This window comes from Nyctibius grandis, chromosome Z (assembly GCF_013368605.1).
Source record: "Nyctibius grandis isolate bNycGra1 chromosome Z, bNycGra1.pri, whole genome shotgun sequence".
NCBI lineage: Eukaryota > Metazoa > Chordata > Aves > Nyctibiiformes > Nyctibiidae > Nyctibius > Nyctibius grandis.
In genome coordinates, this window is record NC_090695.1 from 43,897,341 (window position 1) to 43,911,167 (window position 13,827).

General features: G+C 33.7%; 1 protein-coding gene across 2 annotated transcripts in view; it reads left to right on the forward strand.

The window, feature by feature from the left end:
- VPS13A (vacuolar protein sorting 13 homolog A) overlaps window positions 1-13,827 on the forward strand; it is a 133,158-nt gene that overhangs the window by 102,668 nt on the left and 16,663 nt on the right. For both annotated transcript variants that reach the window (XM_068423411.1, XM_068423413.1), the window contains 14 exons: window positions 169-322; window positions 1,177-1,323; window positions 1,887-1,968; window positions 3,242-3,311; window positions 3,802-3,907; window positions 7,002-7,115; window positions 9,379-9,524; window positions 9,611-9,692; window positions 10,677-10,790; window positions 11,254-11,329; window positions 11,431-11,594; window positions 11,941-11,986; window positions 12,261-12,384; window positions 13,440-13,554. In XM_068423411.1, the coding sequence (XP_068279512.1) occupies window positions 169-322; window positions 1,177-1,323; window positions 1,887-1,968; window positions 3,242-3,311; window positions 3,802-3,907; window positions 7,002-7,115; window positions 9,379-9,524; window positions 9,611-9,692; window positions 10,677-10,790; window positions 11,254-11,329; window positions 11,431-11,594; window positions 11,941-11,986; window positions 12,261-12,384; window positions 13,440-13,554 (1,540 nt within the window). The remainder of the gene's footprint in view (window positions 1-168; window positions 323-1,176; window positions 1,324-1,886; window positions 1,969-3,241; window positions 3,312-3,801; window positions 3,908-7,001; window positions 7,116-9,378; window positions 9,525-9,610; window positions 9,693-10,676; window positions 10,791-11,253; window positions 11,330-11,430; window positions 11,595-11,940; window positions 11,987-12,260; window positions 12,385-13,439; window positions 13,555-13,827) is intronic.

Below are 13,827 nucleotides of genomic sequence, written 5' to 3' on the forward strand. Positions count from 1 at the left end.
ACGAAGAAGGCAGTGGGTGATTTGGGTCACTTTTATTTACTACAGTAGTGCTTTATGATGTGGTTTCTTATTCCGTAGTTACAACCTATTAAAAGTCATACCATGGTAGGTGAAACTTGTTTTGAAATAGCTAATCCTCTCTCTTGGTCCTTTGTTTTGTTTTCAAAGTTCTGATGTGGTTTGGGAGACAAAACCCAAGAAGAAGTCAAGATGGAGACCAATGAGTGTTAAGCAGACTGATAAATTAGAACAAGAATTCAAAGATTACAGTGAGCTAACTCCTTCAGAAAATAAGATTATTGAGTTGGAATCAAATGTTTTGGTAATACTGATAGTTCCCTAATTCTGTTGTTTACATGTATACACAGGAAAAAGATAATGTATCAATTTTGCTATATTTGAAGAAACTTCCAGAGAAAATTGACATGATTGATTTACCTAATCCATTTGAAAACCCTTCTTTATCTCTGTCTAGAAAAAAATCCATAAACATTTGAACACTTGATATAGACTTTTTGTTGTTTAGCCTCTAACTTTGAAGTGTAACACTTTTGCAGGTCATGGGACTAAAAATGCGTAAAGCTTCAGTAAAGATACTTTGCATTTGCTTCATTTATTAGACCGAGGAGGTGGGCAAGGTGTTAGTTTTGGGTTGGTTTGTTTGTTTTGGCACAAAATCTTGTATTTTTCAAGTGCCTTATTGTGGGATAATTCAACTGTGTCATTCAACCACATACCTATGAAAAAATGGTTCCAGAAATCGTTCTTGAATGTAGAAGCATGTTAATCTCCAAATGGTGCTGTCTGTGTCTGTAGATAAATTCTAGATACTCATTAGAATTGTGTTGTAGCTAAATGAAAATGGTATAGGTAAATGAGCCAATTTTTATCTGTTGTAGACTGTTATAGTACTTTGCCTTTCCTCTAGAAAGCCATGTATTAAATGATAGTAATCCCCCAAATAATGCAATATTTTGTAGTTTTATGCCTGTTGAAATTTATTACAAAATTCAGTTGTTTTAGATGAAGTTATGACATCTGACTTAAAAGCTGCAAAACTTTTACTGTTAAGTTATATTTACAATGTTTATGAACAGTGTAAATTTCTAAAGTATATTATAAAAAGCAGTCTTTTGAAACACATAGCATACCAAATTTTCTTTAATAATACAATAGGTATGTTTAACTCCTAATGGAATGAACATGAAAATCCAACAACCAAACGAGATTCCTATCAGAAGGAATTATCTGCCAGCTTTAAAAGTAGAATACAGTTCATCTGCACATCAGAAGTCTTTCAGAATTCAAATTTACAGGATACAGGTGAGTCTTTTCAAAAAACATTGAGTTATTTATTAAGAAAAAGCAACTTTTATGGAAACTTGGATTTATTTTTAGAATTGTTCGAATTTGTCATGTGTTGAATTTAACTGTACTCATTGACTTTTACATCAGTGCATCTCAGTCTTTGGAAATACTGCTTAAATGCTTCTGGAAAAAAAACCCAGACAAGTATGAGAGTTCAGGAAAAACATTTACCATTCATCTTCCATGCTTTTTCTTATGGCTTTTCTTTAGAACCAACAAAACATAGGTACAATTTGTTGTCTAGCATGTGTTCAAGTTTTTATAAACAAATCCTTTGCAAAATTCTGTGGACCATTTATTACCACCAACTTAGAGAAGCTTTTCTAGACTATTTGGATTGGATTATTTCATTTTGAAAATAGAGATATTTTGAACCACAACAGTGGCTTTTTTCCTGCTTTTGAATTGGTGTAATGCTACAGGTAATGTTCATAATTCTTGTGTTTGTCCTGATTTTAAAATATTTCACTATTGAAAAGCTAACATGCTGCACCTTGTCTTGTCCTTACCCCTATTAGATACAAAACCAGATTCCTGGAGCCATATTTCCCTTTGTGTTCTATCCTATTAAACCTCCAAAGTCCATCACCTTGGATTCAGGTTTGTTGACTACAGATACAAATACCAATGTTAGAAATAGAGAAGCAGTTTTCTCTACAAAGAAGATATACAGAAACCATTTAAATAGTTAACAGAAGAAAACAAAATTTCTTTCATCCATCTATATCATACCTTTTAAACACATCTGTTTGACACACTAATTCAGTGCTCTTGGGAAGTACAACATGAAAGTTACATTTGGGTCAAGTTTAAAACAGGCTTTTGGCAGTTGCATTCAGACCACAACTAAAACTTAATGCTGACTAATATAGAAGAGTTGCCTACTGAAAATAAGAAAAGATCAAATTGTTGCTTGTCTTGATGGTAATGATTCTGTTGCACCATTTCAGTATTTCATTTGGAGTTCTGGGGCAGTGAGGATTCACTTTTCATCTTTAGTAATTTGATTTTTCACTACTGCCTCAAATAAATTGTTCATCTTAATCATGTGATGATCTTTAAGGTCCTCTCCAACCCAAACCATTCTATGATTCTGTGATGTTGTTTATTTTTTTCTTTGCTTGCATGAAATAGATGACTTGGTGAACCATCTGAAATAATCTTAACTAATAAAAAAAGAAATGTGTGCCAGTGCCAGTCTAAACTCAGAATTGTTATGTGAGGCACCATTTAAGCTCTGTAGATGGCAAATTATATTTTGCCTGTTTTGTATGTAGTCTTCCATCTTCTCCATTGCTTGGAGCACAGATCTCACTATCAGCATACTATGGGACGAATTCCAGTCTTCCATTAACTTGTTCAGGGCAAAGTCCCTTGGAAGACCAGAGTAATCTCAGGAGGGATTCTGGATTGAGAAAAAGAATACTGCTTGTAATTTTGTACAGAACCTAATAGGACGTCAGGTGTTCATTCTAAATATGATCAATTTCAAGCTAGAGTACATAAATCTGTGGAATTCTTTTTTTTTGTTTAGTTTATATTTTTATATCAGCTGTTGGGAAATCTTATTCCATGACTAGGGATGTTATATAAGTCTGAGATTGTATCAATATTAATTTGCTTTTTAATGAAAATGGTACATTTTCAGAGATCAGTGAAATAGAATTTTGATGTTCCATTTTATCCTTGTCTTCCTGTTCCCTTCTGTTCCTGCTCTTTTCCCTTAGTTGTTTGCCAGTCATATCCATTATGTAACCCTACTTTACAGGATTGAGAAAATCCTGAACATATATGACATTTTCATATTAAAAATATAAAGGTATGTATATCATATAAAAGTTTGTGCTGATCTCTTTTTATTTTACAACTCTAGCACCAAAACCATTCACTGATGTCAGTATTGTTATGAGAACTGCAGGACATTCACAAATATCACATATTAAGTAAGTGTTTTGACACGTTCCATCTCTTTTTCTATTGATTATGCTTAATCAGGCTTTAAAAATAAAATTATAATGGAGTAAACATAATGAAGATAATTTTACACCAACTCATTCTCAGAAAGATCAGAGCACGTAGAGAGATGAAAGCTCAGCCCCCTTTATTATCCACATAATTGCAGAGCAAAGCAAGCATTTTTAAGTGTCTCTTTAATGCACATTTTTAGTCTTTTTTACTTCAGAAAAAACTATGTTTAACAGTGCTATATACAGTGTTAAATGCTGCTACTTGATTAAAATAGTTCTGGTTAGAGGAAATGTGTTTATCTTACACTACTACCGGGAGCCTTCTTTTAACCAGTAGTGGAGGATTCCTAAAAAAAAAAAAGTATCTGAAGTCAATACATAAGTGGCCTAAATACCCTAGATTAAGTTTTACGTGTTACACATTTTTGTAAAACACCTCAATGATTGTTTTTTGTTTCATATGTAGGTATTTTAAGGTCCTGATTCAAGAGATGGATCTCAGATTAGATCTTGGCTTCCTGTATGCACTGTCTGAGTTCTTTACACAGACTGATGTGCCAAGTGACCAAGAGGTAGAAACCTTTTATTGTTTAAAGATGAATAGATTTTAAGTTTGTAATTATTCAACTTGTGTTTTAAAAAAAGAAAGAACAACTTGATCTTCTGTGTCCATAACAATGGTTAATTTCTGTGTCTGGGGCTAATATGAAACTGTGAGGTTTTTAAGAGTGTACTGTTGCCCGAGGCAAACAGTAAACTCTTTTATCCTCATCTTGCATGCTATGCAAAGAAGGCTTCAAAACCTTCTGAAAAGAGTGAAACTAATGCTGTTGTAGACTCTTTGGTCTTACTAATGCCTGAGGGATCAGTTAATTAAAAACCCAAGACAGGAAGGAAGTGAAAATAATACTCTTTGCCTTAATGTAGGTTATTTTAAAAAATAAAAATTAAAAAAACCAAACAAACAAACTAGGAAAAACTTGTCCTGGAAACCACTGAAACTTATCTGCCCGTGAGAGCAAGAGAATGTAAAAGAGGTTGATTAGAAAGTGTGAAAGTGTCTTCGGTAATTTTATGCAAAATTATAAAATTGGAAGATGATGTAGTTGACACGTTGATACTAAGTGGAGAGGAGAGGGCAGTGGAAGGGAATTGATTTACTGTACAGGGAGAATGAGAGGAGTTTGTACATAGGAACAGAAGAAGTAAAATAAAATATAATAATATGAAGTGCAAGGTAGTCTGCTTGGGAAATAATAATGAAAACTTCAGATACAACCATAAAGCACCAGAGGAGCCAGGGTTTCTTGGATTTGCCAAAGAAAACAAAAACAAGGTGATAAGCTGTATAGATAGAATGCAGTTCTGATGTACATTGGGCATGCTGTTCTTGTTAAGAGTATTGAAATTTGAATGTCAATACACAACGAACTGATAATAAATTATTTAGCAGAAAGTGTATCAGTTTTGTCTGTATCTCAGAAATGCTGCTAGTGAGAAATGAACCAGAAATATTTTCATAAAAGATCTGCCTGGATGAGTAGAGCAAAAAGGTACTTTTTGATGGGGAATTAAAAGGTATTGTCTTACTGTGGCAAATAAGAAGTATGCTGGAAAGGCAACTTGCTTTGCTTTTATTTCCCCATATCTACACATCAGAGATTAAAAAAGTATTACTGCTCAGGGATTATACTAAAATAAGGTGAAAAGATTAAAAAGTTGCTCCAGTGTAAATATAAATTGAAAATTAGAAGGAAGTGTGGAATAACAAGAGAATTAATTTTTGGAATAACATTTCAAGCAAGATAGGAATATTGTTAAAATTTTCTAAGTTTACAGCAGAATAAATTGATGTAAGACTTGTTTGCTGTGGGTTGTAGTTCAGTAGATATTTTCATCTAAGTAAATTTGCTACTCTTGCATGGTATAATGTATTAAATATACCCTGAGTTTCCTACTTTTGTTTCTTAAGTATGGGGAGTTCTTTGTTTTGAATTTTAAAAAGAAGATTCTGATTTTGGTGGGTTGTAGCTTGTTTTCTGGCCTGGGATAAAGGAAAACTAAAGGTACTGTCCAGTTCACAGAACACTTGTGTGGTTATGTTGAGTTTGGGGTTATCAGCCATGAAGTTCTAGCTGTTTCTTCCTAGTCCTGTCTTTCTTTACTGTTGCTGTAATTTGAAGCCTGTGCGTTCTTTGCAGAGCTCTAGTGGCACCATAATTTTGGAAAGACTCACAAAACTTATTAATTGCTTACTGACTTAGAAACTCTTGTCATTTGGTGGTAATATAAATTTTAAGTAAAATTTTAACTTAAAGAATGGGATCCTCTCTGGTGAGAGGCACCTTTCTCTAAATGCAGACCTAAGCATGTATTTCTGTATAGTGTTTTCTTATGAACTCTTGAAGCAAAACTGAGTAAGGTAATTTTTTTAAAGGCTGGATGAGTCCAGTTCTGTTAAACATCATAAGCTTAATTAAACGTCTTCAAAAATATAAATATTAAGAATGAGTAGTATAATTGAGACTTTTGAAATATAAGGAAATTTGAAGGGTTTGTTAAACAAAGCAGACATTTGATGAACATTAATAACGTTACTTTAGAATTGTTTCAGAAATGTCGCTGCATTTTCATATGCAGGAATATTTAGTCTGAACTGGTGGTTCCCAGCAACGTGCTAGGGCATACAGTCTGTTACATCTGTTGGTACCAGGTGTACCTGTGAATTCTAGATTATTGTGGTAGTTTGAAGAATTATGTTAATTTTCAATGCATGGTTGTGTAGTGGAAGAAATACGTTGTTGTATTTTATTCTCTCTTTCCCCTCCCAGTGGAAAGATGAATGATTTGTGATCAGTATTGCGAGCTTAATCACTGAATCCAGAGATTAGAGGAGGCCCTCTTCTGCACTTTCATTTTTAGTGGAATTGCAAGGCATAATTTTAGGATTTGGTCCCTACTTAACACTGAGTGCCTTGACTGTTTTGCTTGTTTGAGTGGCGAGGTGGTATCTGGGTTTACTGTTCTGAAAGGACCTCTCACATTGTTTTCAGTTACAACTTCATTTCCTTTGACTGGTTAAGTCTTTTCTGACGGTAACTTTAGAATTGTTATTTTAAAATCTTAAAATGTTTTTTGTACCTGGCCAATTCTTCAAAAACTGTTGTAAAGGAACTCTTACCTTGTGAAGGAGAAAAGAGAAAAGGGCTAGATGGAGGTCTTCTTGGAGTATGTAAAAGTCTAGTTTCTGTATAACAGAAAATAGTCTTTAGTTTTTTGTATTTAAAAAACCTATGTGCTATATTATGCGTTCAAAAGACTATATATGTTTGCCATTTGTTTGACCCAGGTAAAAGTTGTCCAAACTTTACTTGAAAATATTTGGTATTTGAACTTTAATGAAAATAGGGATTTTTAATTTTTATTAAATAGATGTATGTTGGATTGTCTTTTTATACATAAGTTTCCTCCTCTTCACACAAAAAAAAAAAAGCCAGCAAAGTAACTCTAGTTAAAAGTCCTCTAAAATGTTGACTCTGAGTAAAAAAATAAGATCAGGAGTATGTAAGTAATATTAGTCAATGTATTGCATTTCAGTGACAAATGCATGGTAGTTTTATATAATCTAAATTTTAAAGTAATGTTTTTTTGAAAATGCATTCACAGCTAGAACTTTTCAAAAAGGATGTTGAATCTCTTCAAGAAGAACTGATGAGTGTGTCATCAATGGATACATCACAAATCAGCTTGTATGAATACTTTCATATCTCTCCAATTAAGGTATACCTTTTTCAAAATACAGCCTGTGTTTGCTCTCTAACTGAAGAGTTTTTGTCTCGTGCAGGACAGTAGGCACGGGAAATGAAGAAACATAGAGGTGATCAAAAATAAAATAAAAACGTCCCGGAAAAGTGCTTTCATTGTTCCCACTTATATGGGGTTTACATTATGTACTGGTTTCATGGGGATAAAATTTATAAAATCAAGTTTCTGTTAGATTTTGTTTCAGTTTGTGGCCAGCTGTGGTATGGTGATCAAGGCCATTAGCAGTTAAATGCAGGGCAGCTGACCCAGGCTGGCCCACAGGTGTATTCTATAACATTAACGTCAGGTTCACTATAAATGGGAAAGCTGTAAATGGAAAAGTTGTGGAGTGACTTGCCACAACTCTGTGGGCTAAGTATAGTATTGTGTGTTTTGTATTAGCATTGATATTGGTTTCCTTATTTTATTAAATCTCTTTCAGTTTTAACCCACGAGTCTCCCTCCTTTTCCCAATTCCCTTTCTCAGTCGGGGAAGCGACATTGGGTGGTAAAACAACAAGCTATTGTTTAGCCCTGGGTGCGTGCTAAACAGAGACATATTAATATTTATTAAATATTTACATAAAACATTTATTATTTCGTTCCTATCCATTACTTTCTTCATATAAGTAATTCTTTTTCTTTATTTAAAAGATCCTTGCAGACTGCTATGGTTTGTGTGAAGGCACTGTGTTGCGGATTGGGGAATTAGGTCATTTCTAAAAAACATCTACAACGAGCATTACTGTGCAATGACACTTTCTGCTTTATCATTACTTACTCACTGGAAAAGCAGTTTTGTTTTCTGAGTCCAGTAGTCTACTTTTGGCTGTTTCCCCATTGCCATAAACATTCAGGCACAGCTGTTGAATGGTATGTGCGTACTTACATGGATATGACAGCCTGTTTGCCCAAATCTAACTCTTATGTACTTTTACCTTACTGATCTTCATTTTTTGATTATTGTGTACCTGATGTTGTTAAAGCTGTCATGGTACTTTGTAGGCTGTATAACAGTTCTTTATAAAAGCATCTCCCCTCCCATGGGAAACAGATCAAAGAGCAGTTTGAGTTTCACCTCTTTACAGTATCTGAGGGGATATTAGGAAGAGTCTGCTATTAAAACAGGTAATTCCAGGAAATGCTTGGCTACCTTTATGTAAAGGGCTTAGCTTAACTCATTCCAAGTATATTTAGTAGCTGTTTCAGTATATCTTCATTTAGGTGTTCATAGGTGTGTCTCCCGTTGTTTCATTACAAAAACTGCTCAGGAATTGACAAAAGTAAAATGCCCTTTACATGTTAAGGTAACAAAGTGAATGCTTTGTAACCAAGGAAACAAAAGCTTATTTTTGAATGTGTTCAAAAGAAATTGACAAGAAATATTACATGCAGAAGATAGGATGGAATAAATGGGCTTCAGGTTCTAATAAAAGATTAGTCTTTAACAGTTATGAAGTCAATATAGACCTGTGAATTGTGACAATGATTCTGCAAGAGGAGCTATGTATCTTTGAAATAAGCTACAGCTAAGCTCTGTTATACCATAAATTAATGAATGGCACATGGTGTTGTCTTCAGAGAACCAGAAACAGCCATAACTTCTTTTCATCTGATTTTGAAAACTTCTGAACGCCCTTGTGCACTAGAGAGCCCTTTGAGCAATTTTCCTGAATGTTTTTCTGTTTTGAGACTGTCACCTTAATTTCTGTGAAACAACTACTTCAGTTAATTCAGATGTGCACAGGTGGGGTTTTTCTTGTATACATATTCCAGTGTTTATTTAGCACCTGTAAAACTTGTGTTAATAATTATTTGATTTCAGGCTTTTGTTTCTCATTCTTGCTTGGACATCATGCTATGTTATCATTTTCAGTCTGCTTTCATTTTGGGTAATAGTTATAGAAACAAAATGTTTTGGAAACAAGCTAATAACCTAATAAGCTAATAATCTTGTAGCTTATAGCTAGAAGATTCTGAAGATGAAGACATGAGTAAGCAATTTCAAGTTCTTGTTTTCTTTAGAGATAGCTCCAGTTGTTCAGTTTGACTGTAAAAGTGTTTTTTTTATTGCCCTACATGGTGTATTTATGTTCTCTGTTATGAAGTCAGTCTGATTTCGGTCAAGATTAGAAATGTCTTATCTCAATTTTTGAATCCTCTAAAAGATTATAAAGACAGAAATATAATTCTTCAAATAACCAACCATGTTATTTCCCAATCTCATTTTTTCCTTTAGTTACACTTAAGCTTTTCACTCAGTACGGGTGGAGAAGATGGTAACAAAGAAGAAAGAAAGAATGAATTGATACCACTTCAGTCCTTGAATCTCCTGCTGAAGAGTATAGGGGCCACCCTCACAGATGTACAAGATGTTGTCTTTAAGTATGTTAAACCACTATTACATATGTTAGGTTTTATTTTGCTCTGCATAATAAGGACTGACTTTTTCCTCTTTTCTTTTTTTTTAGATTGGCATTCTTTGAACTCAGCTATCACTTCTGTACTACACAACAGCTCCAATCAGCAGTTGTAAGGCATTATTCAAAACAGGTTAGAATAAATGTCAATATTTCAGTAAATTTATATTTTGAAAGTGCTACTGTGCACTTTGGTTCTATGAAAATAAATAAAATTATTCTCAGCCTTGTATGTTTGTACGAAGGTTAAATACATAAACATATACAAAACAATTACTCATTAGTTGGATTCTGTTGCCTTTATTTTGGGGGTGAGCACCATTTCCAAATTATGACTAGAGGAAAAGTGGCATGGATAACAAAACTTGCTGGAATGGATAGTAAAAGCAAGCACAATGCAGCTCTGATAGAACAGAACTGTCATCAGAATCTTAATGCTTTTTCTTGGACATGAGCAGTATTTGAATTATCCCTCTTTGGCCTTTGTGTACTGTTCAGATCCTGTCATCCAGTGGAGAGAATCCAGCAGACACGCTTTTGCCAAAAAGAATTAGTCCTCTTCTATCTATCCATCATTAATAATAAGGAATTCTCTGGCCATGTTTATTTAGTGCTCTGCCCATCTTTAAAGAAGAAAAAACCTATACAGGGTTTTAGTTGGGGAACGAGTTATCTGTTGTTCTCTGACCCTTTCTTTTCCCAGAGGGAAAACTTGAAATCTGTGAGATGCTCAGCCTGTTTTTTTTAAGATCAAATTATACTTCGTATAGATGTAGCTATAACATTTCGGAGTGACAATCCACAAAATTTTCTTGGCATATGCAAACAGACCAAATTTGGTCTGAAATCTAGGTAATGTGCTTGATCTGTAAAATCACAAGAATGTTAATGTCAGTTATTTGTGAAATGCTTGTAAGAAGTAACATTTATTTGACTGACTTAATGATTTACTCACTGTAAGATCCTTTTTTCATACTTCTTTTCCAAATAATTTTGAGGTTTTTATATTAAACTCACGTTACTTTCACTTTTTTTTTAATCTGAGTATACTACACTGTTTGCCTTTGTTTTAGTGTAATTTCTGAAAAATTTTTACTAATAACTATTTTTATTTTAGGCTATTAAACAGATGTATGTTCTTATTCTTGGCCTTGATGTCTTGGGTAATCCGTTTGGATTCATAAGAGGCTTGTCTGAAGGAGTAGAAGCATTCTTCTATGAACCTTACCAGGTAAAAAACTCTGCTGCCTTCTTATGAAATGTAGGACAAGCAGGTAGATATGAATTATATTGAAAATGTGGAAATATTAATATCTTTTTTGGTTTTAAATTTAGATTTAAAATTGAAAATTTAAAGTGAAAGTGCAAGGAAAAGTTACTGGAAAACTCAAGTGAGGTAAAAAGGAGAGAGTAGTCCATTTAACTTAATTCACAAAAGAGTGTTCCTTACTGTTCTTTTTTTAAAATGAATCTGCTTTTTTTCCATTTGCCTTAAAATAAGCAGACTTCAGGTAATGAATTAGTATTCTAAAGTAGTCTTTCACAGGTGCTCTCATGGGCACTTTCACACTTTCTCAGTCAATCTTGCACTCTTGTTCTCTTTATTATATATAAATTCGAATAAGACCGTAAGATTTAAAAATATATAATGCATACTATTGACGCTTAACAGAAATGCATCCTTTTTTCCTTAGGGAGCCATCCAGGGTCCCGAAGAATTTATAGAAGGAATGGCACTAGGACTTAAAGCACTAGTAGGAGGAGCTGTTGGTAAGTTTCAGTGTTATCACAGTAGTTTACTTAATAGTAAGCAATATAGGTGATTATTTATAAATTGCATTGGTATTTTACTTTGTTTTATTTTCTAATAGGTGGATTAGCTGGTGCTGCATCAAGAATCACTAGTGCTATGGCAAAAGGAGTAGCTGCGATAACTATGGATGAGGATTACCAGCAGAAAAGGAGAGAAGCCATGAATAAACAGCCCACTGGTCTGAGAGAGGGTATCACTCGTGGCGGAAAAGGATTAGTTTCTGTAAGGGGAAAAAAATTTATAAAAATATTAATGAATTTTATGCAGGCAAGGGTAACAAATATAGAGGTTGCCGTAGTCACCAGAATGTTGTTACTCTTGAATTCTGGTTTTGCAAATATATGGCCACAATTGAATGATAGTTTTAAAGAAAAATATACAAAGGTAGAAGAGAAGGTAGGAACTGTGAAGTAGGTGCCTCTAATTCTGTTAACTTGTAGTGAATTTTAGAATACTCCAACACATGTACTTTGAGGCTATTCACCAATGAAGTAGTAAGAAAAATGTAAAAGATGAAAAATATAATCTGAAAGCGTATTTGTAATGTCTCTTTTGTTTCCCTTGGTAGGGTTTTGTCAGTGGCATAACAGGAATAGTTACAAAACCAATAAGAGGTAAGTTTAGGTCTTCAGATGCATTGACTGTTCATATGATGGTAAATTATTGATATCTGATGAGACATTATAAATCTGAGATAGAAAACTTCTTAATCAAGATTTTGTATTCCTACTGACTCTTAGTTTAAATGTTGTTTACATGAACTTTGTGTGGAGGAGACTATGTAGTTGTATATCAAATAAGATTTGTAATGAAATGGTAATTAAGTGTGCCAAAATAGTAAGAAAAACTCAGTGTTTTATAATGATTTACTGCACTTAATCCTTTTAGGAGCTCAGAAAGAAGGAGCAGCTGGTTTTTTCAAAGGTGTTGGAAAAGGCTTAGTGGGAGCAGTAGCTAGGCCTACTGGAGGAATCATAGACATGGCAAGCAGCACATTTCAGGGCATTAAAAAGTAAGTAAAATAAGTATGAAGAATGACATGGATGAAACAGACGATAGTAGTAACAGTAGTACATTGTGTCTTTATATCACTTCTGCATGAATGCTTCTGGATCTCTCAACTTTGTCATTAATACACATGAGCTAGAAAAAAATCTTATCAATATTGTTGTTTAAATAATAAATAGGTAGCTCTTTAAAAAATACACAGTTTGATAGCATTAAAAAAACACATCAAATCTCTGGTATTTCTATCATTAACAAAGAAACTAGTTTAAAAGCCTCAGCAATCAGACTTCCGTCAATTGATGATTTTTCCTTTTATCACAAATATACAGGAAAAGAGGACTTCTCAGCTGCATCAAAAGTTACTTTTTATATTATTATTACTATATGAGTTGAGTTCCAAGACTACCAGGTCATGCCAGGATCTGTCCTGGTTGTTCATACTGAGAACTGTTAGGACTGCGTATTGAATAATGTGATAGTCTCACTTTAATAAACCTGTTGCTGTAGATTATCTCACACTGTAATGTGTAAAGAAGTAGGAGAAAGTGTTGAGAAAGGGGCATTTAGTAGCTTTGTCTGAATAGAGCTTTTTGATGGCCCTGTTCTTCTTAGCGAGCTGGACCACTTTTGCTGCCATAAGATTGCTAGTCTCTTTTGTTTTCCACTTTAAGTTCTCTAGCAGAGAAATGCAAGAAAAATATCAGAGCAAAAGTTCTGTATGGCACAGATGTCTTTAATTTTGAAGTACAATACTTAGACACGAAGTATTGCAAGTGTGTGCTGCCCTGTGCCATCTAATTTTCTAATCATCATTCTCTGAAATAGATTTCTGAGTAAAATCTATTACTGTTTCATAGAGTATCTACTCAGTATCTATTCATATGCAAATTACATATATAGACAAGATTTGCTGTACTAGTACTTGAATTTCATTTATATTTAAAGTAATTTAGAGCCTTTGCTAAATATTATAGCTGAATTATTATAGGTGAGTTATATGCCTTATTTAAGGCATGAGATACTGACACATGCCTTAAATTTTTACTGCTTTATTGCCAGAGTTGCCGATTCATCAGAAGATGTGATAAGCCTGCGGCCACCTCGCTTCTTTGGTGAAGATGGAGTTATTAGACCTTACAGATTAAGAGATGGAACTGGAAGTCAAATGTTACAGGTGAAGAAAATGAAAGATAATTTGACATACGTTTTAACTCATCATATGTTGAAATAAATATTTTAGAGAATTTCCCATTTCTTAAATTCCCTACCACCCCTTACGTAGTAACTCAGTAGTCAAGAAATATCATTTAATTTCTTAGGCTTATGACCACTTTGGTGAGTTAGTTTCTGTGATACAACGTTTGAGAAAGACACCATAATTTATACCAGTATATCTGCACAGGTTTGTGCAAGATACAGAGCATTTTGAAAGAAGAAAAAAGGTTTA